At 42.3% G+C, this 23,673-nt stretch overlaps 1 protein-coding gene across 5 annotated transcripts in view; it reads right to left on the reverse strand.

Annotated features, from left to right (window-relative positions):
• brip1 (BRCA1 interacting helicase 1) overlaps nucleotides 1–23,673 on the reverse strand; it is a 189,684-nt gene that overhangs the window by 115,665 nt on the left and 50,346 nt on the right. For 4 of the 5 annotated variants that reach the window (XM_061280150.1, XM_061280149.1, XM_061280152.1 and 1 more), the window contains 3 exons: nucleotides 22,501–22,655; nucleotides 22,006–22,183; nucleotides 1,515–1,655 (listed from right to left, as the gene is read on the reverse strand). In XM_061280150.1, the coding sequence (XP_061136134.1) occupies nucleotides 1,515–1,655; nucleotides 22,006–22,183; nucleotides 22,501–22,655 (474 nt within the window). The remainder of the gene's footprint in view (nucleotides 1–1,514; nucleotides 1,656–22,005; nucleotides 22,184–22,500; nucleotides 22,656–23,673) is intronic. The other variant, XM_061280153.1, reaches the window with a different exon arrangement.

Genomic DNA, 23,673 nt, shown 5'->3' on the forward strand with positions numbered 1-23,673 from the left:
TGTAGCTTGCAAATGTTATTTTTGACAAGAGGTTATGCTGTATGCATTTACAATTTATATGTGAATTTAAAACTAATGTAAATAATAGCATTGCTTTTGCAGATGTCAGCAGCTCACTTTCAAAAATCGCCATGGCTAATATAAAAAAACAAAAACAAGATCAAACAGTAAGTATAGCTCACAAACGTGAGATTTTCTGATGGCATGTCAAAGATGTAACTTCACTTTTCTACCCATGTAGTGATTTGTGACTCCAGATTTAGCTCAAGGAGTGGCTAGTGTAAAGGTAGGTTTCTATCTGCTATAACAATTATGTCATTAAAATGTGCACCTAACTTTGTTTAATGCTCACCAGACCTTGGAACTCTAAGGCAAAGCATTTCAAAAGTTAAAATTGTGTTGTGTAATGTGATTAACAATGGTTAATGGATGAGTTGTCAAATAAGATTTTTAATATTTTTCCCCTTTCCAAACACAGAGTCAAAACTGGAGAAAAGAGGAGTATCTGTATAAAAAACTGACCTGACTCCAAAAGGTACAGATTGATGATAGAATTAGACTTGATTGCAGAAGTAATCACAACTGCCTTGTTTTATCTTTGGAAATTGGTATATTATTGGTGGTTTGAATATACTTATGTATGCTTAGCTACTGTCGATTTAAAGCATATGCAAAAAGCATATGCCACCTAGACGCCTCCCTGGGGAGGGTTTCCAGGCATGTCCCATTGGAAGGAGGCCTTGGGGATGACCCAGAACACGCTTGAGAGACTGTCTCCCGGCTGGCCAGGGAACTCCATGGGCTTCTCCAGAATGAGCCTGACGAGGTGGCTGGGAGAGTAAAGTCTGGGCTTCCCTACTGAAGCTGCTGCCGCCGTGACCCAACTCCGGATAAGCAGTGGATGTATGTATGGATAGGTGGAAGAACGGATGGAAGGACTGACGGACAGACACTTGAGGGCAGAAGGCACTTTTTGACTTGAATTGTGCATTTGGGATATTCAGATTTTTTTTTCAATTTTATTGTACAGAAATGTTTAAACAAATCCACTTGTAAATTGAAAATATTCACAGATTTTTGGGGGACGGAAGATAATTCCTTGGACAATTTAAACATCTGATCTTGTGTGAGTTCCTTTCTGAAAATTTTTGCTACAGAGTCTTGGTGTAACTGTTGGTCCATGGACGTTGCCTTGATTTTTGCTGAGCACCTACCAAAATGGTAGAGATGTGTAGAGGTGACATGCTATAGCGGTACATGGTACAGTATATTACGAACATGGTTAGACGTAAAAACATTGTCATGTTGCCATTGGTTAGTATTTGGGGCTTCGGTGTATGGTAAAAGGAACATAAAATGTTTAGTCTTGAGTTGTGCACACCAGAGGGCACAAATTACAGAGGCAGATTTCTGGCCCAGTACTTCCCTGATAGTGACGTTTGGGACATGTTATAAATTGTTTAACTTTTTGAGAAAAATCCAATTAAATTGAATTACAAACACACTATATTGACCTGAGATTTGTTGATGACATGGTTGGCCTCCAGTTGAACAGAAAATTTTACTCCAAGTTCCAAGGAGAAGGATGCCATTGGCGCCAATGTTCCTGACGTTAGAACAATGCTGTGCACTGTCCCGCTCAAGTCAGAAAAGACCTAAAAACAGACAAAACACACAACAGTTATTTATTTAATTTCATTGTTTTATTTTGAATTAAACTCAGAGCTCCAGCCGTAATTGTGTGTGGAAATGATTATCTGTTGTGAATGTCATTGCAAATGGCAGTTAAACTGATACCAGGGACGAGAACGGCAAATGTGAAAAACCACTGAAAAGTAGCCGGGGTCTGGGAGCCGCATGCCCCCATTAGAGGGCCCGCAGGGGGGCCAGGGGGCACAGGCCCCCACGGGCAACGCCCCGGAGGGGGCTCCTGGAAACTCCTGGATTTTGACAGTATGGCAACCCCAAAACCATTAATTTCATCACTGTATTTCAACAGTTTTGTTAAAAAAATATTCCTGCTTGGTGGGCTACCAAGGTGAATGTAATACATCAAAATGCCACAATCAAATCTGGAGTTTTTCCTTTTAATGAAAACTGTTAATTTTTTGCAACATATATCTAAAACCACATATCTTATCAAAGAACACTCATAATGCCTATCTTTTGGAAATGAATTGTGAAAGATAAATTATAATCAAAACATATGACAAATATATAAACAGGGATGAGAATGGCAAATGTGAGGGGGGGGCGATGATATATATATACGTATATATACTCCCACATCTATTTAACTAAATAACTTGTCTACAAGTGATGAAAACCCAATCGCAAATTCACATTGTGGTGGAGTCAAAACACTTAGTTCTCCGCGTAAGTTAAGTTAAAAAGGAGAAATGATGTGACGAAAGTAGCGCCAAAATGCTGCTCATTACAGGAGGTTGGCCTTCTGACCACGTGATGCAGGGACAACAACCTCCTGCTGAACGTCAACAAGACCAAGGAGATTGTTGTTGACTTCCGGAAGGGTCACACCCAACACCTGCCGCTGACCATCGACGGTGCTGTGGTGGAGAGAGTGGGCAGCGCCAGGTTCCTGGGGGTGCACATCAGTGAGGATCTCTCCTGGTCCACCAACACCACGTCACTGGCGAAGAAGGCCCAGCGCCGCCTGTACTTCCTGCGGAAACTCAGGCGAGCGAGCGCTCCTCCGGCCGTCATGACTACGTTTTACCGCGGCACCATTGAGAGTGTCCTCTCCAGCTGTATTGCTGTTTGGGGTGGCAGCTGCACTGACTACAACATGAAGGCCCTGCAGCGCATAGTGAACACGGCTGGTAAGATTATTGGTGCTTCACTCCCCTCCTTGAAAGACATTTACACCTCCCATCTCACCCGTAAGGCGACCACGATTGTGAGTGATGTGAGTCACCCCACTCACTCTTTCTTTGATCTTCTGCCCTCTGGGAGGAGGTACAGGAGCCTGCGCTCCCGCACCACCAGACTCACCAACAGCTTCATACTCCAGGCTGTTATGATCCTGAACTCTCTCCTCCTTTCTGCGTAGCGTCCTGTACTTTGCGCTATGCTTACTGTCTGCTGTATGCACACTGGCTCAGTTTTGCTCCTCTTATTATTGTGTTATTTGTTTATTATTTATTCATCACTCATATTATTTATTTATTATTTATTATTTATTGTTTGTGCCTTCTTGTTTTTATTTTGTGTCGTCTACTTGTATGTCTATCGTGTACTATGTCTCGTCACCGTGGGATAGAGGAAACGGTATTTCGGTCTCTTTGTGTGTCTTGACATATGAAGGGATTGACAATAAAGCAGACTTTGAAAATAAGGCCAATGTTGTCGCATCAGTGATGCCAGTTAGGTTTACAGAGGCAAGCCGATTTTCGTAAGATGCCATCGCGGCGGGCAGGCGAATGCTCGCGAGTCGCCGAGGCCACGAACACACTGACCCGAGAGCTCAGGAAAGCTAAGAGGAGCTATGAACAGAGTTTGGAGAGACACTTCTCTGCCGATCCTGATCCCTCATCAGTGTGAAAAGGCCTGCAGAGCACCACGGGCTTCAAGAGACCAACCTCCCGTCCTGTGGAGAACCCAGGCTTGCAAACCAGCCAAACAGGTTTTACTGCAGGTTTGAATGGTCCAACCACGCAATAGGACCTCCAATTAACATACACACCTCCCCCCACAACGTCCCTGTTAAAACCTCTATCGTCATTATCACCTACTCGCTTTCAGAAGCCGTGCCCACACTTCAGATCCGCGAGGAGGAGGTGTGTCAGATGTTCTGGATACGAAAGGTCAGGAAGGCACGGTGCCCAGACGGCGTGTCTCCCTCTTACTTGAAAGTCTGTACTGAACAACTGGCACCCACCTCTGCACGGATATTCAACCGTTCCCTGGAGCTATGTGAAGTGCCTTTGTGCTTCAAAAGCTCCACCATCGTACCGGTGGCCAAGAAGCCCGCCATCACAAGATTGAATGATTACAGAACTGTCGTCCTGACATCTGTGGTCATGATATCCTTTGAGAGGCGAGTGTTGAGCGGGCCCCCTGCTCGACCCCCTGCAGTTTGCCTACCAAGCAAACAGGGCGGTGGACGATGCGGTCAACACGGGGCTGCACTAAATCCTGCGCCACCTAGACACCCCAGGGACGTACGCCAGGATCCTATTTGTGGTGTTCAACACCATCGCTCCGGACATCCTCCACCAAAAGCTCATCCAGCTCGCGGTGCCTGCCTTCACCTGTCAGTGGATCACCAACAGGAGACAGCGTGTGAGGCTGGGGACCATCAAATCCGACACCCGGACGACCAATACTGGCTCCCCCAAGGGGTGCATCCTCTCCCCACTGCTCTTCTCTCTCTACACCAGTGGTTCTCAAATAGGGGTACTCCAGGGGGTACGTGAGATTTTACAAAAATATATACCGGTATTAAAAAAAAAAAAAAACAGTAAGTCTTCAGAATTAGTTATAAAAAGTTTGATGAAATACAAATGTATTCAGTATTCATTATTCAATTTTAATCCTTAATAAACGGACTCTCCACAAACCAATAGCAGTCACCTCCGGTTGCCTTGAAGACGCACTCTAACATGGAGATGTGGCTAAAGCGTAGCAGCGATGCTGCTGTTGAAAACACGGACAAACAAGTACAAATGAAGGCAAAACCATTGCCGACAAAGTACCGACAGTACGTGGAAGACTATTGTTTGATGGGATTTACATCCACAAGTTGTAACCCACCCAAAGTGCTGTGCTTTTTTTGCTGGGAGAAATTAGCCAACGCTAGCATGAAGCCGGCACATCTCCAGCGGCATCTCACCACAAAACACGGATGCCATGTTGGTAAGCCACCGGAGGGCTTCAGGAGGAAACTTTCTGACTTCAAGTCATCCCGAGACACAATGCGAAAAGCCTCCGCTACATCAGCCAAAGCCCTGAAGGCTTCTTATGCGGTTTCTTTGCTTGTAGCTAAAGCCCAAAAAACGTTCACCATAGCTCCATGAGTGACAAAGACTCATTCAAGCTTCAACACTGTTCAACGCTTGTTCAATGCTTGCCAAATCAAAAGCAAATGTTCAATGCAACAATTCAATTTTAAGAGGAAAAAAAGTTTGTTAAAAACTGTCTGGTTTGGATCGGCCTCCAAACAAGACAATCACAGACTGCAACGGACAATCAGGTCTGCAGTGAAGATAATTGGAATCAACCTCCCATCTATCCAGGACTTGTACCTGTCCAGGACCAGGAAACGGGCAAGTAACATCTCTACAGACCCTTCTCACCCAGGTTGCAGTCTGTTCGACCTACTCCCTTCCGGACGGCGTTATAGAGCTCGGTACGCCAAAACCAGCAGACACAGACACAGCTTCTTCCCCCAGGCTGTCGCTCTGATGAACTCACTCTTAGAGTCTCAGAGTCATTGCTGTGCAATAACATCCTGCTCTTGCCACTTAAATATTGTTAGTCACCTGAATGTTGTTAGTCACTTAAATGTTGTACAAAGATCAACCGGAGTCAGATTCCTTGTTTGGCATGCACAAACCTGGCCAATAAAGCTGATTCTGATAACATCAAGTTTACAGAACATTTTGATTTATGATGGGAGTCAATGAGCAACAGAATGGACATTCTAACAAGAACCTAAAAAAGATTTATCTCGCCCATATGAAATAAGTGAGAAACTCCAGGATAGTGCTATTTAGACCTGCATGTTTTAATAATCCTCTTGAAATAACACCACCCAAGTGTTTTTTTCATGCTCCGTCTTTAGATGCAACACATGAAAACATCAAACATGTCCAGAAACGGTACAAAGTCACCCCAAAGTTAACCGAAAAACGAACATGCATTGAGTAAATTGGACATAGAAAATTTGTATTGGTTGTATGCCGTGGAGTGTGACTGGCGCAACCCACATAGAGTAACAATTAAGTGCCAAGCAATAGCACCTGGAATCACCATTTAAAGCAGGGAGTTGTCCTGGATTTTACTATTTCACACGCAACTTAAAGTCTTGGTTTGCTTATTTAAAAAATAAATAAAAAAGTGATTACTAAATATGACACACATTCAACTCCGGGTAACACAACACATATGGAAAAACTTCATTAGTTAAGTGTACTGCAGGGATGGTAAATGGTCTTTTGCTTTTCCACCTGTTAAGGCTGTCATTCACCCACTGATGACGCAGCATCAGGAGCAATTGGGGATAGAGTACAGTAATCCCTTGCTACATTTACACCTCCCATCTCACCCGCAAGGCGACCACGATTGTGAGTGATGTGAGTCACCCCGCTCACTCTTTGTTCGAATTTCTGCCCTCTGGGAAGAGGTACAGAAGCCTGCGCTCCCGCACCACCAGACTCTCAAACAGCTTCATATTCCAGGCTGTCAGGATCCTGAACTCGCTTCCCCGTTCTGCGTAGCGTCCTGTACTTTTACTGTCTGTATGCACACTGGCGTTATCTATTTATTTATTATTTATTGTTACTCTTATTATTTATTGTTGTGCCTTCTTGTTTTTTATATTGCGTCGTTTACTTGTATGTCTATCGTGTAATATGTCTTGTCACCGTGGGATAGGGAAAACGTAATTCCGATCTCTTTGTGTGTCTCGGCATGTGAAGATGTTGACAATAAAGCAGACTTTGACTTTGACTTTGCGGTTTGTTTATCACGGTTTCACTACAACGCGGATTTTTTTTCCAAATTAAAAATAAATTTACAAGTCAAAATAAAATGTTTAAATTGAGGAATTTTGGCACAAAACTTGCCCACACGGCAGCAGAAGGCAAGGAGTGCCCACACAATTGCGGTGCGTACACTTGTACCTTTTTATAAAAAAAATGGTGATAATGTTGGAATAATTTAAGTGAAGCCTTGGCCTGCCAGACCTGGAGGCCTTGTCTTTACATTTTGACTTTCCTTTTATCTAGGTTCTTCCTCTTAAGTGACAGGTATGTCTTTTGATCCCTGTCAGCCATACGTCTCCTTCCTCTCCTTTTGTTATCTGTGTGTTTTTGGTCCTGTAAGAGGCCTTCACCAACAATGAGCAGAGCTTATTTGCATAGGCGAAATGTTCTTATTTGGTTCAAAGAACTTCATTCCTTTTATCTCACTGTAGGTTTGGTTCATAGATTGTTGTTGGTCAGAACTGTTTTTCTTTGTGAAGTTTTATATACAGTTTGAAGTAGTTGCGTTCACGTTATCCTATATTTACTCAATGTTTGTTTAAGGAACTGCATACCAGTTACCTTACATTTACTTAATGTGTGTTGAAGTGTTTAGGACAAGTTACTTATGATTGTGTGTTAATTTACTAAGTAGATAAAGTCTAGCAAAGGTTTAGTTGCATTGTTCCACAGGAAAGCGGCAATTCAAGTTATCTGATCTCAGGGCAACCAAAAACTTAAATAGAGGAGCACGTGAAGTGAGAACTCAGAATTGATTGAGATTGTAACTGAGTTTCCTCTCTCTATCGTTCTCCTCGCGAGTAAACCTGTTCTGGTTCTTTTCTCCTCTTCCTTCCAACGTGTGGTTTAATGTCTGATGGTACTTAGACCTGACAGATAATAAGAATAAGAGTTCTAAAAACACATTTACAGTGCTGTACCTTGTTTTATATATATTTTTTTTATAATAATAAGAGTTTTAAAAACATATTTACAGTATGTACCTTTGTACCTTGTTATAAAAAAATATAATAAAAGTTGTTCTAAAAACATATTTACAGTATGTGTTAAGAAATCTCCATGTTATTTATGTTATCCAGCCGTGCTTTGATTTGAGGTAGGGTGATTTATATTGACCACTTCCGGTTTTACGTTCGTGTACATATGTTGGTTACAGTGATAGAGTCATTGACGATGTAAGTGGGTCTCCTAACAAGAGAAATGAACGATCACATATGTCTAACCTTTAGGACAATGTAGTATTGCTCCAGATGTTGTAATGATGTGATGTAATTCCTTTAGAGGTCCGTTTTCCTGTTAGCACGATCGCAAATTAGCATCTTTCCGCTAACTCGTTAGCCTGCCCAGTACTTCTTGTTAACATGTTACACGCACGCACGTATAATATTTATATTTTAAGAATTTATACATTTTCTGCATGTTATTTATACTATTAATGTATTATTTACGTGTTTGAAACAATTATTTAATGTTCTAATAATAAAATATGCATTTAAATGGTTTTGTATTTGACACAAAAAAAATTGTACAGACGAGAGGGTGACCGTACTTTGCGGATTTCACTTATCGCGGGTGGTTTTTGGAACCAATTATCCGCGATAAACGAAGAAATACTGTATCTTGCTCGACATGGCACAAGGTTTGGCGACAAAAAAGTCAGCCTCATTAAAATTGACAATTGAGTAAGCTGTGTCTTATTTTCAATGCACATGCATTGGTTTTCCCTTCTGTGGAAACACTTTTTACTAACTAGAAAGGATTAGCATTAGCATCTTGCTTAGTAAACCTCATCTCAATAGTTGGAAATCTTTGGTGACTGCAAAGCATTTCAGCATGGGCGACAGTTACTGTCTAGCCTTGTTGACATTCACGTTTAATTAGATTTGACTCAAATTTATTGTCAATGGACAGCACAAGTACAGTACAGCGAAAATAACTTTGACATCCAACCAGAAGTACAAAAAGCAGTAAAGTGCAGAGAGAAAAGAATATTGAGCACTAGGTACAGTGCAATCAGGTAAATATGAGGTGAGATACTATACGGGATAATATACAAGAGGGACGAGGGCGGATATTACTGGCTAATTATTAACAATGAGGCGTAATCTCACTAGTCAGTCTCATATTTATTAATTCATATATTTATCTATTTATTTACTACGTACTAGAGCGCGATGACATGACGTCACGTCAGATTTTTGTTTAGTCATGTGTCAGTGATCAGATAGACAAACTGCAGTTGAAAACCTAAATGTTACTTGAAGCACTCTTCTTATTTTCCTTCGACAACTTATTATTGTACTTACTTGATAAAATTAATGATGAAATTATAATTGGAAGCTGTTACTGAAAAATGTTTCCAAACATTTGACTGGTACTAGAGCATAGCCTGAGGATGTGTCAATGACCTTTCCTTCTCAGGAGTCTGAAATATAGGCAGAGGCTAGAGTGAGAGGATTTTTCAATTTCAATTTGGCAGTAATAACTTTATTTAATTCCAATCCTAAATGTCATCTGGAGGAAGGAGATGTGACGAGAATGTGAATGATTGCTGGTCACAGCCTTGTCTCAATGGTGGCTCACCAGCTCAGTGGCCTCGTGGTAGAGTGTCCGCCCTGAGACTGGAAGGTTGTGGGTTTGAACTCTGGCCGGGTCATAGCAAAGACTATAAAAATGGGACCCATTGCCTCCCTGCTTGGCACTCAGCATTAAGGGTTGGAATTGGGGAGTTAAATCACCAAAATGATTCCCGAGCGCAGCACCGCTGCTGCTCACTGCTCCCCTCTCCCTCAGGGGATGGATCAAAATCACATGGGGATGGGTTAAATGCTGTTGGAATAATTTAAGTAAAGCCTTGTCATTTATGAGTTTATGGCTTTCCTTTCATCTAGGTTCTTTCTCTTTAGTGACAGGGAAGTCTTTTGATCCCTGTCAGCCATATGTGTCCTTCCTGTCCTTATGTTATCTGTGTGTTTTTGTTTCTGTAAGAAGCCTTCACTAACAATGAGCAGAGCTTATTTGCATAGGCGAAATGTTCTTATTTGGTTGAAAGAAACTTCATTCCTTTTAGTTAACTCAGTGCTTCTCAATTATTTTCTGTTACGCCCCCCCTTAGCAAGAAGAAAACTATTCGCGCCCCCCCCCCCCTCCCCACCGTGACTATCCTAACTTGTCTTGTAAGTCGTAAAATGTTGCACTGTCGCAAACGTCACAGAAGTAACAATGAGAGCGCCACTGCCCCCTGCTGGGAAGATCTGCAATTACACTTTATTTTAGTACTGCAAAAAAAAAAAGCCTGTTCCCCAGGGTCACACGCGCCCCCCCAGGTATAGCACGGCGCCCCCCAAGGGGGGCGCGCCCCACTATTTGAGAAGCACTGAGTTAACTGAAGGTTTGGTTCATAGATGGTTACAAGTTATCCCATATTTACTCAATGTTTGTTAAAGTGTTTAGGACAAGTCACTCATTCTTATTGCGTGTTAATTTACTAAGTAGATAAAGTCTAGCCAAGGTTTAGTTGCATTGTTCCACAGGAGTTATCTGATCTCGCTCGCGGACGACTCGGCCAACAACTGGAGGAGAACAGATGGACAAACTCTGCGGGGGTCACGGGCCGACAATGAAGTGCGAATTCACACCACACTACATTCCTTAGCTAATCAGCGTTGCTACAGACACAATCTCCCCTCCCTTTAGTGTAGCAACGCCTCTGTAACCAGGGAAACCAAAACATTAAATAGAGGAGCACGTGGAGGGAGAACTCAGAATTGATGGAGATTGTAACCGAGTTTCCTCTCTCTATCGTTCTCCTCGCGAGTAAACCTGTTCTGGTTCTTTTCTCCTCTTCCTTCCAGTGTGTGGTTTAATGTCTGATAGTATTTAGACCTAATATTTATTTGGTCCTTCGAGCCGGATGCCAAGACACCTGAGGATCCCAGCGGGCGGCAGCGGAGATCCAGAAAGACTGCGCGTGGCAGGACCTCCATAGGTGGGGTCCTAGAATCCTTTTCAAGGGCTGGCTGTCTGCTCCGCCAGCTGGAATCCGAAGGTTGAAGGCAATCCGAGGTGCAGAGGTGAAGAGAACTAGAGGGTGAGTTTGTTTTGTTTTTTAAAAGAATGAGCGGCCGAGGGCTCGTCGTGCCCTATAAAAGTCCTAGGACAGAACGGAGAGGTCCGTTCTAAAGGTACCAAAACGGAGAGGTCCGTTTAAATAAAAGGACAGAGGTGTCCGGCGGAGAGGTCCGTTGAAATAAAAGGACAGAGGTGTCCAAGAAAAGTTACAAAACGGAGAGGTCCGTTCTAACGGTAACAAAACGGAGAAGTCCGTTTAAATAAAAGGACAGAGGTGTCCGGCGGAGAGGTCCGTTTAAAGGGTTAGCGTAGTCCGCGGGAAACCGAGAGTCACGCAATACTGTGTGATTGAGAGTGTGAATGGGAATACGTATCACTAGATATAGTATTCCATATTAAAGCAGTGGGGAACACATAACGTGGTTCTGTGGACGCATTAGGCAAGGATTCTCCACCAGCCACCAGAACGCTGGTCGAAGTGAGAATCACCACAGGATCTTTTCGTTATCCCACTGGGAACACCCGACTTTAGAAACCCCTATGGTTTTACAGTTGGGACCAAATTGATTAAAATGGGGAACGGGAAGAGTAAAACTAATATCCGAGATACTCTAAAATGTAACGATTGGAAAATAATTGAAAGGCAGGATCTCGACCAACTTAGAAATTTCGATAAATGGGTTAAAAAAATATATATATAAATTTGAGGCACAACTAAAAACAACTGAATTATTAGGACTTAGAGGTGCCATAAACGAAACAACAAAAAGAAATCAAAGGCATCTGATGATGTAGAAGAGAAAGAGAAAGAGAAGAGAGAAGAGAGAAGAGAGAAGAGAGAAGAGAGAAGAGAGAAGAGAGAAGAGAGAAGAGAGAAGAGAGAAGAGAGAAGAGAGAAGAGAGAAGAGAGAAAGAGAAAGAGAAAGAGAAAGAGAAAGAGAAAGAGAAAGAGAAAGAGAAAGAGAAAAGAGAAAAGAGAAGAGAGAAGAGAGAAGAGAGAAGAGAGAAGAGAGAAAGAGAGAAAGAGAGAAAGAGAGAAAGAGAGACAGAGAGACAGAGAGACAGAGACAGAGAGACAGAGAGACAGAGAGACAGAGAGCTCAGAGAGCTCAGAGAGCTCAGAGAGCTCAGAGAGCTCAGAAAGCACTGTATTGCAGGTAGGAAGATGATGAGACTGGGCCTAACAGTAGGCAGGCAAGAGAAAACCAAAATTTACAGAGAGTTAGAGAAGAAGGGGGAGGTCTAGAGAAAGTAGAGAAGCATGTAGAGAAAACACAGGCTACAAATTCAAAACTAAAGATCATAGCGGGAGGTATACATAAATCACCTCCTCCATGCGGAAAGAGTAGTAATAGACAAACAAAAACGAAAACAAATGAGCTTAAATATACAGGAGATATTTGTGTTAATAGGATAAAGTAATACAAAGTAACACTTAAGTTAAAATTTGCAAAATAAATGGAAAGGAATTACAAATAGCTTCTAAAAGTAAAATAGAGAATAAATCTGACAAGTAATACGAGCAAAAAGGTGTTCTTGGTGCGTTCATCCTTTTGTGCTGGTGTGTGTGTGCGTGTGCGCGCAGAGGATCCTCATGAATGGGTGTGCGTGTGAGTGCGAGTGAGAGGTGTGTTCTATGGAAGAAATCAGTCATGGAGAATGTTCTGGAGGCTGTTGAGCAATAATAGGGAAATTGAGAAGTGGATGATGGTGTGTTTAAGGTGGTTGGAGAAACTAAGATGAGCAGTGTGTGGAAGTAGAGAAAATAAGACGTGTGTGGCAGGAAGTGACTAGAATGGTGGCTTGATAGGACGAGGATAAAAGACAGCAAATGTTGTGTAGAAGACTGAAAGATGTTGAAGGTGAACATGATGAAGGGGGCAACAGCAAAGTTGGCCTGCCCTTTGAGAAGGTGAGACTGATAAGCGTGCCTGCGCTTGCGCGTAGCCGCGGGGCGGGGCTGTCCGCATGGGCCTGTGCTATGCTCGTGTGGGTGGTGGGCCGGCATCATGATTGTTGCAGGAAATGGCCAGCCTGTGACCAATCAACATTGATGCTGCGCCCCCCCTCGCACGAGGGGTGCTATGGCTGCGGATGAAGCAGAGAAAGTTTGCGTTTCTCAGAGAATGTTTGAATATTTGGAGCAGGGTGATGCTTAAGGAAAATGTGACAATGTTTGCATTAAGGATGAAAGGCACTGATGAGAAAAAAAAAAAAAGTATAACCAAAACGTCAAAGGAGGATGACGTTTGCGCAGCGTTGTTTGTTTGTATCGTTTGTGAGCTGTGTCTCTGCTGTAAGTTTTTGTGTTGTCTGTGTGCTGTCAGTGTTATGTGTTAAAATTGGCTAATGTAGGTGCACAAAAGAATTTGCTAGATTGTAGTCTATATGATTTGCACCGCAAAACAAAAGCAATTTTGTGAAAATAAGAAGAAAAGAAAGGCAAGCAATTTTTTGTGGGCAGGAACTGGTCCACACTGCATTAATGCCTATCCCTGATGAAACCAAATTTGAGAGATGGAAAGAACTTGCTTTCTGGAATTGGATGAAGCAAAATTATAAAATAATGACATTTCGAAGCTAAATTTAAAGGGAATAGTCAATTGGTTGTGTCAAGACTTTTAAGTTTTTACATTTGAGAATAAGAGAGCGATCGAGTTGAAGTTAAGAAACAACAACAATTAACTATTATACTAATTTACTGACGGTTATTTTGTTGATTTTTATCTTTTCCAATTAGTGGATTGGTTTGACACCTTGAGGGAGGAAAGATTAGGATGTGGAACACGGGTTGAGACAACCAGTTACACACGCAAAACGTGTGCACTGGGACACTGAGAAGCGTTTTGAAAGGTGTGTCAAATTAAATGAAGATGAAATCATATGTAGTAATACAACACTTTACTACATATGGATTCTCTAAATCGTACAATTGAGTAAAATAAAACATACTTTTTGATTTTTATTCAGATTGCTAAGATTCTTGTGATAAACGATGAGAAAATGATTGAAAAGAAACTACAACCAAGCTAGTAGCAGTCCAATTGGCACGAAAAATAGCTATATGCACGTGTGCAGGGCACACACGAGACTGATAAGGTGCCAAGACGTAACAAGCTTGCAGACGGAACTGCATAGCTGTAGTGCAAAAGACGCTTCAAATGTATGCACAGAAGAAGCAGATTAAATTACTGAAACATTTTTAAAGATGTGCAGCGACAAAATCCATCGACTGAAATTCAATTATGGACGAAAAGAGGAGCAAGAGTGGAGAATGGTATCTATAAATGACCAGAAGACTGACCTATCCTCCAAAAAACCTATACAAGCGGGCAGCAATATTGAGCCATGGTTGTGTGTCGCATGGCTCAAGAGGAGGGATAATGGGGCAGTTCAGTCAGCTTTATACATCATATGAATTTGATTCATATTCAAAAACGTTTATAAAATTTTTTTTTGTAGAGCTTGTTTAACATGTGCTTAACACAATCCACAGGGTTATAATGCCTGGTCATAATAGATGCATTCTAAAAATGGATTGAATTGGCTTCAAAATAAACACTGGAGGCCTTAACCGTGGCAAAAACGTTATGTAAAGAAATAATAGTTTGTCAACAACTGCTGTAGATGTTAAAGAATGGAATCAATATCTCGAAAATGAATGTGGATAGTTTGTTTACTGATTGTGAAATGTGCGACAGAGTGTTCTATATAATATCCGTTGAATGGAAGAAAAAGAAAAGAAACCATTGCTTTTAGAGAATGTAGTCAACCAAAATTATATATGTACCGACATGCCAAGATCTGGGAAAAAGCTGGAAAAAACAAAAATATAATGTCTTCAAATTTGAGAGGCGACGATGATCTGACTAAAATTGATGCAATTAAAGTCCCCAGAGGAGTTCCGGATTAATAAGAATTAATTGACCAAATTGAAGCGGGATGGGAGTCCTCCATTTGCTGCTGGTGGACGATGAACAAGAACGTTGACAGGATAAATTACATCCATTGCAACATGCAGAAATTGGGCAAACGGACACAAGCGGGACTTGAGGCGGTGCACGAACAGCTAGCCACGCCTTCCCTAATGTCAATCCAGAACCGCAATGCTCTTGTTATGTTGTTGTCTGGGAAAGGAAGGGTCTGCGCAATGTTCAGGGAACAATGCTGCACCTTCATCCACAATGACACCGCCCCTGACGAAGGTGATTGCAAACTTGCAATCCCTCAACACGAGGATGAAAGAGCACAACAAGTGGATGACTGCCTTTGGGAAGTATAAAGCCCTTGTGTCCTCAATTACTGCTATACTCACCTTTTGTGGATGTTGTTGTATTCCATGTCTCCGTGCTCTGTTTAATCGTCTTATCACTACAGCAATATCGCCCATGGAAGACAGGATGGCCCGGGTATGCCTAATGTCTGAACGCCAGCATGTTGATGATAACGATGATGATGATGCATTTTTTGCACTTGAGTTCACAGACTTCTTCCCAGATCTGGGAGTTTCCGAATGATAATATCGTAACATTTATCCTTCTTTGGTGTAAACTTATTTGTGCTCATACTAGTGATCCGACAGCCGAAAATCGAGAGAAGTGGTTGTTTTTGGTGATGTGATTATTGAGCAAATATGTGATAAACAGGAGGGAAATGTTGGAATAATTTAAGTAAAGCCTTGTCATTTATGAGTTTATGGCTTTCCTTTCATCTAGGTTCTTTCTCTTTAGTGACAGGGAAGTCTTTTGATCCCTGTCAGCCATATGTGTCCTTCCTGTCCTTATGTTATCTGTGTGTTTTTGTTTCTGTAAGAAGCCTTCACTAACAATGAGCAGAGCTTATTTGCATAGGCGAAATGTTCTTATTTGGTTGAAAGAAACTTCATTCCTTTTAGTTAACTGAAGGTTTGGTTCATAGATGGTTACAAGTTATCCCATATTTACTCAATGTTTGTTAAAGTGTTTAGGACAAGTCACTCATTCTTATTGCGTGTTAATTTACTAAGTAGATAAAGTCTAGCCAAGGTTTAGTTGCATTGTTCCACAGGAGTTATCTGATCTCGCTCGCGGACGACTCGGCCAACAACTGGAGGAGAACAGATGGACAAACTCTGCGGGGGTCACGGGCCGACAATGAAGTGCGAATTCACACCACACTACATTCCTTAGCTAATCAGCGTTGCTACAGACACAATCTCCCCTCCCTTTAGTGTAGCAACGCCTCTGTAACCAGGGAAACCAAAACATTAAATAGAGGAGCACGTGGAGGGAGAACTCAGAATTGATGGAGATTGTAACCGAGTTTCCTCTCTCTATCGTTCTCCTCGCGAGTAAACCTGTTCTGGTTCTTTTCTCCTCTTCCTTCCAGTGTGTGGTTTAATGTCTGATAGTATTTAGACCTAACAAATGCAAAGGACAAATTTCACCACACCCAGATGGGTGTGTGATGATCATTGGGGATTTAATAGTTATTTTTTTAAATTCATTTAATGTATGGATCTGCTAAATGATTACATTTGTCATTGTCCTCTTGCTCAACGGTGACAGACAACGTTGGATCCCTGTTTGAGGATTTGACACCACCACATGTTCACCTCCATTCCGCCGATTTTGGACTGCATAATTGGATTGTTTTTTTTGACCCGAGGCCAATCATTTTGAAGACTCCTGGCTGGACTGGCAGAAGCGGATCAAGCATACACCACCGACGCGGCATTTGTCCTCCTATCAGCTGACGGTGCCACGGGCAATAGGAGACCGGCCGAGGAGGGACGCTGACGGCTCCCTGCCCGATCAGGTGTCGTCCGCCGGCGACGTATCGGGACGGCGCCGTGTCATTCGTCTGGAGCGGAATCGGTGAGTTGGCGCGCGGGATTTGGGTCGACAAATGTCCGGAAAACTAGTCTTGAGTCGGGCCCGTCCTTTCTCATCGCTTCCCTTCGCAATCGCCGTTTCGGGACCCACAACAGCGTCGGGACCCCGGTTGCTTGAGTAGACCAGGAGGCGCCTGCGCCAAAAGGTGAACACCGTTCTCAGTGCTTCGGTACTTTGTGCACTTTTCAACATGGATTACAGGCTATTGCCCACAGACGTTCTCACTTTCTGGATCACTAGAAATACAGGATTTCCTAATCTGTCTGGGCTACAATCTCCATCTCCATTCCTTTTTTCCAGGGCTGTGGACTCGGTTCGGACTCGGGGACTCGGACTCGGTCGGACTCGGTCATTTTTGCCAGACTCGGACTCGGACTCAGTGCTGATTTTGACCGAGTCCACCGAGTCCGACAATAAAAAAAAAAAATGCAAGACGCAGGTCCAAAAAAAAGTTTTTTCTATTGCAGCAATTTATTGACTCTCCCTTTCTATTATACGTTAAAACCTCATTGAAAGAAAACTGCAATACTCCTAAAAAACCTTTTATCTATGTATATGCTCAGGCGCAATCTAATCATTCTCATGCTGCTTATCTCAGGCAATATACATCCAAACCCAGGTCCAGCTATTCTTAATCAGAATGTTTCTAATTTGTCATCACTTTCTGTTGCTGTCTGCTACAGACCACCTTCTGCCTATTTAACTACCCTCAGTGAACTCTTGGCCCCACATATCTCCTCTGAGTTCATCCTTTTAGGTCAGTGCTTCTCAAATAGTGGGGCGCGCCCCCCTTGGGGGGCGCCGTGCTATACCTGGGGGGGCGCGTGTGACCCTGGGGAACAGGCTTTTTTTTTGCAGTACTAGAATAAAGCGTAATTGCGCATCTTCCCAGCAGGGGGCAGTGGCGCTCTCATTGTTACTTCTGTGACGTTTGCGACAGTGCAACATTTTACGATTTACAAGACAAGTTAGGATAGTCACGGTGGGGAGGGGGGGGGCGCGAAAAGTTTTCTTCTTGCTGGGGGGGGGGCGTAACAGAAAATAATTGAGAAGCACTGTTTTAGGTGATCTAAATCGGGATATGACTAACCCACCGGAACTGGTTGTGCAACAATTTGATGCCCTAAACCTCTTTCAAATTATATCTGAACCCACTAGACATAACCTGAAATCTCCTTCTTCTGCCACACTGCTAGATGTTATCTTTACAAGCTCTAATTATAAGACTGGTGTTTTTAGCCAAGATCTGAGTGATCATTGCGCTATTGCTTGCATAAGCTCTGGTTCTTCGGTTAAACGCCCACCCATGATGGTCTATAAATGCCCCCTGTAAAAGTTTAACCTAGACGCCTTTCTCCATCACATTGCTGCAGTGTGGTGGGAAAAATAACACTTTTTCTACTGTAGATGCTGGCTGGTCCTACTTCAAATCGACTTTTGGACCGATCATCAACAAACATGCTCCGCTCATTAAACTACGAATTAAAGACTGCTGCAGTGCCTGGTTTTCCCGAGATCTGGCTGTGTTAATCCGTCAAAAGAACACCTTATGGTGGAAAGCCCGTTCCTCCAAGTTGCCAAGTGATTGGCTTGCTTTTCGGCAATGTAAAAACAAATGTACACAGGCAATCAGAAAAAACAGTCACCTATTTTCTGGATACATTTGCATCCTGTTTCTGTGACGCCAAAACATTTTGGAAAACAGTCAAATCCATGGAAAATAAATTGACACTTCCCCTATTTCCCAGTGCTATGACTTTTGGTGACACTGTTGTTACCAATAAGTTTCTTATAGCCTCTCTTTGAAATCAAGATTTTGTTAATTCAGCTATTAACCTCCCAGTCATACCCCGCACCGCTGCGATTTTACATTCATCTATGTGTTCTAGCCCGGTGAGGTTCTCCTTTAGACCCATCCTGACCTCAGAGGTTTTTGAGGAACTCTCTAAGCTGTACACTAATAAGTCGGCAGGTTACGACAAGTTGGACCCAAGATTTTTAAAAATGGCTGCTCCCATTATTGCTGCCCCCATCTCACGGCTTTTAATATGTCCCTGGAGTTGTCTGTCTTTCCTCCAGACCGGAAATCCGCATTGATTACTTCACTCTTTAAAGGAGGTTCTGGATCTGACCCCAACTGTTATAGACCTACTGCCATCCTGCCCTGCTTGGCTAAGGTCTTAGAAAAACTGGTCCACAAACAGCTCTTTTTTTGGCCTCAAATAAAATCCTGTCCGAACTGCAGTCTGGGTTCCGGCCTGGCTATGTATGGACGACAGCTACTTTGACATCATTACTGTGATTTGTATAAATTAATTGATTGGACATCACTCCACACCCGACGACATTGGTTTCACTTCATTTACAAATCCATACTCGGGATGTCACCTCCTTATCGTTCCTCCCTCCTGCACCGTCATCATTGTTCCCTCAATCTAAGGTCCAGTAATCTTAAATTCACCATACCCAAAGTACGTACAGTTTTTAGTCGAAACTCCTTCCATTTCTCTGCAGCTTATGATTGGAATACTATGCAAAATACCCTTAAATTCACTGTCATCACATCATTTACAGTTTTCAAACAGAAATTGCAACAAGTTTTAATCGACTCTTGCAGCTTGTCAAGTGACATGGTGGTACGAGATGGTGTAAAATTAGGTAGTGAATTTGGCCCAGGCACATTGGCTATCCCAAAACATGTAGTAGTTCAAAATCCCACCAGGAGATGGTGTTAAAGCTTGACATAGGGGTGACCTGATGGAAATTAACAAATCTAATAAATCAAATAGTTAGCAATTGGGAGGACAGAACCTGTTCAAACACGTAGCAACGCACAATTTTGGAATATGAATTTGCTATGCCATAATTTTAAGATGCAACAGCTTGAGCAATATCAGTATATGTGTTTGGGTTGGAAGAACCCATTATTGTGTTAAGTACTATTATGTGTTGAGATTGATCTTTATTAGACAAGATGTATGTGATTCATGTTGCAATGTTTTGTCCAACCTGTATTTAACATTGGTGTTCCATCCATACCTGAATGCATTAAGTTGAGAGGAGACTTAAGGGCTAATACTAAAAGTAAAGAACGAGCAAAACAGGAAACATCTATTTCCGGTGATTGCTGCTTGAAGCAAGGTTGCCAAGACAACCAGTGGTTTCTAGCTGGCCTGGACAGGCATCAGCTAAGGAACATTCTCAAAACTTCCAGAAACTTCCAGGAAGGCCACCTGACGTGCGGGATTATGTAATTCTAATGAGGTAATGCCAGAAGCCTATAAATAGGTTGCCCAGACACAGAGCGGGCGCGCTTCTTCCTAGTCAGGGCGATGGCCGTGACGCTGCCCGGAGTAAAAGAACGAAGATGGATTTTGCATTATTTTTGAGATTGAACCAAAATCTACTAAGATGAATTTCCAGAGTCTTCGAATTGGACTTTGTCAAATTTTAAGCTTCGAGGAAAGCAGGGGAGAAAGCCGCTCCGGGCAGAAAGGGGAAGTTGCCACTTTTACTTTCTCCTCGCGGCCAGACCTTTCCTCTTTTTTAAACAGAATTCGGATTTTGGAACAAAGGAGAGCCGATCACTCGACTTGTTCAACCAAATAGGATTTTAGACCTTTAGTCCCCTCTCTTGTTCTGTGTGGGTGAGTCTTGTTACTTTGTTTTTCGACTTGCAATTATTTTTCTTGCTTATTCATTAAATCTCTTCTTGAGCCTGAATTCGGTATTGATTATTTCGTATTAACTATGTCGAGCATGGTTTTATATGCGGTAATTACAACTTTAAAATGTCTTTATTTCCCTATCATAGTCATTCTTTAAATCTGTTCAATTCTTTTTAAAGTGAAGACAGCTTTAATCCTTAACATCAGGAATTGTCAGATCTGATTCGAAGTAGTTATCTTGAGCTCAGCTAGGGCGAGGGCGCTCTAGTAAATTAACGAATCCTTGAGGTCTTAACAAAGGCATCTGAAAAATACGTAACGTAATACCAGCATCGAACAACCGAAGGGAGCCATCATTACGGCGCGGTCATACCGGCGACTTGCCTCGAATTGAGTTACTCGGCTCGCGCGTCGGATGACTTGAACGGGGTTGGCGTCGTATAGAAATTAGATTGATTCTGGTAGAATTAAATTAACTCGGGTGGTCAGCTACGGACGAGTCCCTTCGCCCCGGCTTATTGAACCCTTTACTGGGGAGCCGGAGGCACTTCGATAAAAAGTGCACGTTTGACAAGCTGTTAGTTTAAATATGTTATATTGTATAGTTTTATTGTTCTTGGTTGTTCTTTATTTTTGATTGTGTATTTATTAGGGGTGTAAATCGCGGGTTTTGTCACGATACGATATAATATCGATACAAAGAACTACGATACGATATTTGCCGATATCTTAAAGCCTGCTGCGATTCATTCACGATATATCGCGATATAGTGCTCTACGATCGATTTTTTTTTTTAAATAAAAAATATAGAACAATATCCTGATTTATAAAAATTCATACGCAAAATCAACAAGGTACTGCAAACTCTTTATTTAGGAAACTACAAGAGTATTGCAGTATACAAAGTGCTTATTTTAACACTGAACTTTGATGTCGTGTTTTTTCTTTAAATGTGCGGCGAGATTTGTGCTCCCTGAATATTTGATCACCGCATGGCAGGATTAACAAACTGCACGTGTCTTGTCCATTGAGCCATCTTTTCTTTGCAATCCAAAGTGCTTCCAAACGAATGACTTGAAGCCTAAAGGGGAGCAAATTTCCTCGTCTTTTTGGACACTAGCCATAGCACCAGCCCAGGAGCCGCGTACTAGTTGTCGACTCCCCTTTCACGTGCAGCAACGCCGCGCACTGCTCCCTGGTCCCGGAAAGAGGAAGCAAGCAACAATGAACTGGATTTCAAAATAAAGTCGCGTCTAATGTCCGAGGTCAAACACGGCGATATAAATCGATGTTTACGTTTAGCATCGATGCCAATAAATCGTAGAGCATTATATCGATTAATCGATGTGTATCGATGTATCGTTACACCCCTAGTATTTATATAACCTTGTTTTATGTATTTATTTAGTTTTTAGCACGCCATCCCCCACCCCCCTCAAAGAGCCATTGGTCAGGCCATAGTTGTAAATAAGAACTTGTTCTTGATTGTTTGCCTGGGTAAATAAAGGTTAAATAAAAATAAAAACTATAAAACTGTATATGCTGGAAAGAACAACAGCTTTTGGGATATCTATTTAATATTTACTATAGCTGTGCTGTATACTTCATCTAAGGTACTTTGAAATGAAATGTAGCAAACACCATACCAAGTACATAGGTAATCTCACCACAGCAGGATTGAGGCACCAGAAACTTAGTGACAGAGATCCAGTCTTCCCTCTGACTCTTGGGTGTTGCGTTTGACCTTGTTGGGTCATGAAGCCCTGCGTGTCACTCATGTTGGACATGTCTTTCCTTATCCAAGAATATGTCTTTTGAAGTACAACTCTGTAGTCTTCAGAATACCTACAAATACCCCCACATGTGCACACACACATACACGCAAACAAACACGCGGGCGCGCAAACACACACACACACCAGCGAGACACACACACATATGCACGCACGCACACACATGCACACACATGCACACACACGCACACACACGCACACACATATTCAGTCTATACAATAATACTGAGAACTGGTACCATCAGATTAAAATCACGAGGGACAAGTAGTACAGTCAATTGCTAAATGGATGGAAATTGTCAGCAATGTGTATTTTATGATATTTTAAAATTCCATAGATTTGCTTTTATGTTTTGGAATGACTCAAACCTGCAGTTGTCTCTGTAGAGAAAGTCAAGAACCATGAAGAGTCCTTTGAGGATACTGGATGATGATGAGCTTATCGTTGGGACCTGCATCATGTTATCTTTGCCATTTATAAATCCTATAATCTCCTCCTTTTCAAGCACTGCAGCCATGTTTTGCTGCAATATATGAAACAAATGTTAATAACAATGCTGTGACCAGTATTATTTCACAGAAAAAACAAAAGTAATAAGCAGCTATGAAGGCCTTCCCATTCGGGGTACACGTACAATGGAATTGAATGTTTATTTTTAAACTGGCCCAGGCCTGATTCTAGATTTTGTTAGATGTTCAATAACATATTTTCTTGTGTGTCTCAAAAAGTAGCCTTTGACAAAACATTACACGCTTCTTTAAACATATAATAAATAACAATAAAGGAATTCATTCATTCATTCATTCATAATCCAAGCCTAAATACTCCTCAGCGAAATCATATAATATCATATAACCCTCAAGGAGAAGTACATCAGCTAATAGTGGTGGGTTGAAGATATGGCTCCAAGAGACTTTTGGTGCAGGTTTTGGGCTGTTACATGTCTCTCAGTTTTCATGGACATGAGTGAAAAAGAAGTGAAACGGGGCTACTTGGTTGAATATTTCTAGGGTGTGCTTGTGCCTTTTTTTTAAATCATAAGAGCACCCCCTATTGCTTTTCTAGGCCTCATGTGCGTGCAAGTTTCATAAGCTTTCATGAATGTTAGAAAAGGCTCGGTGGCGCACTGGGTAGCACGTCCGCCTCAAAGTTAAGAGGGTGCGGGGGTTTGATTCCACCTCCGGCCCTCCCTGTGTGGAGTTTGCATGTTCTCCCCGGGCCTGCGTGGGTTTTCTCCGGGCACTCCGGTTTCCTCCCACATCCCAAAAACATGCTTGGTAGGGCGATTGAAGACTCCAAATTGTCCCTAGGTGTCAGTGCGAGTGCAAATGGTTGTTTGTCTCTGTGTGCCCTCCGATTGGCTGCCCACCGGTTCAGGGTGTCCCCCACCCTACTGCCCGATGACGGCTAGGATAGGCTCCAGCACGCCCGAAGACCCCCGTGGGGACTAAGCGGTTCAGAAAATGGATGGATGAATGTTAGAAAAAAACTCAGCATAATTTTTCTTGGCAAACAGCATGTCGCTACAGCAACAACATTTG

This window comes from Syngnathus typhle, linkage group LG6, assembly GCF_033458585.1.
Source record: "Syngnathus typhle isolate RoL2023-S1 ecotype Sweden linkage group LG6, RoL_Styp_1.0, whole genome shotgun sequence".
In the NCBI taxonomy this organism is placed as follows: domain Eukaryota; kingdom Metazoa; phylum Chordata; class Actinopteri; order Syngnathiformes; family Syngnathidae; genus Syngnathus; species Syngnathus typhle.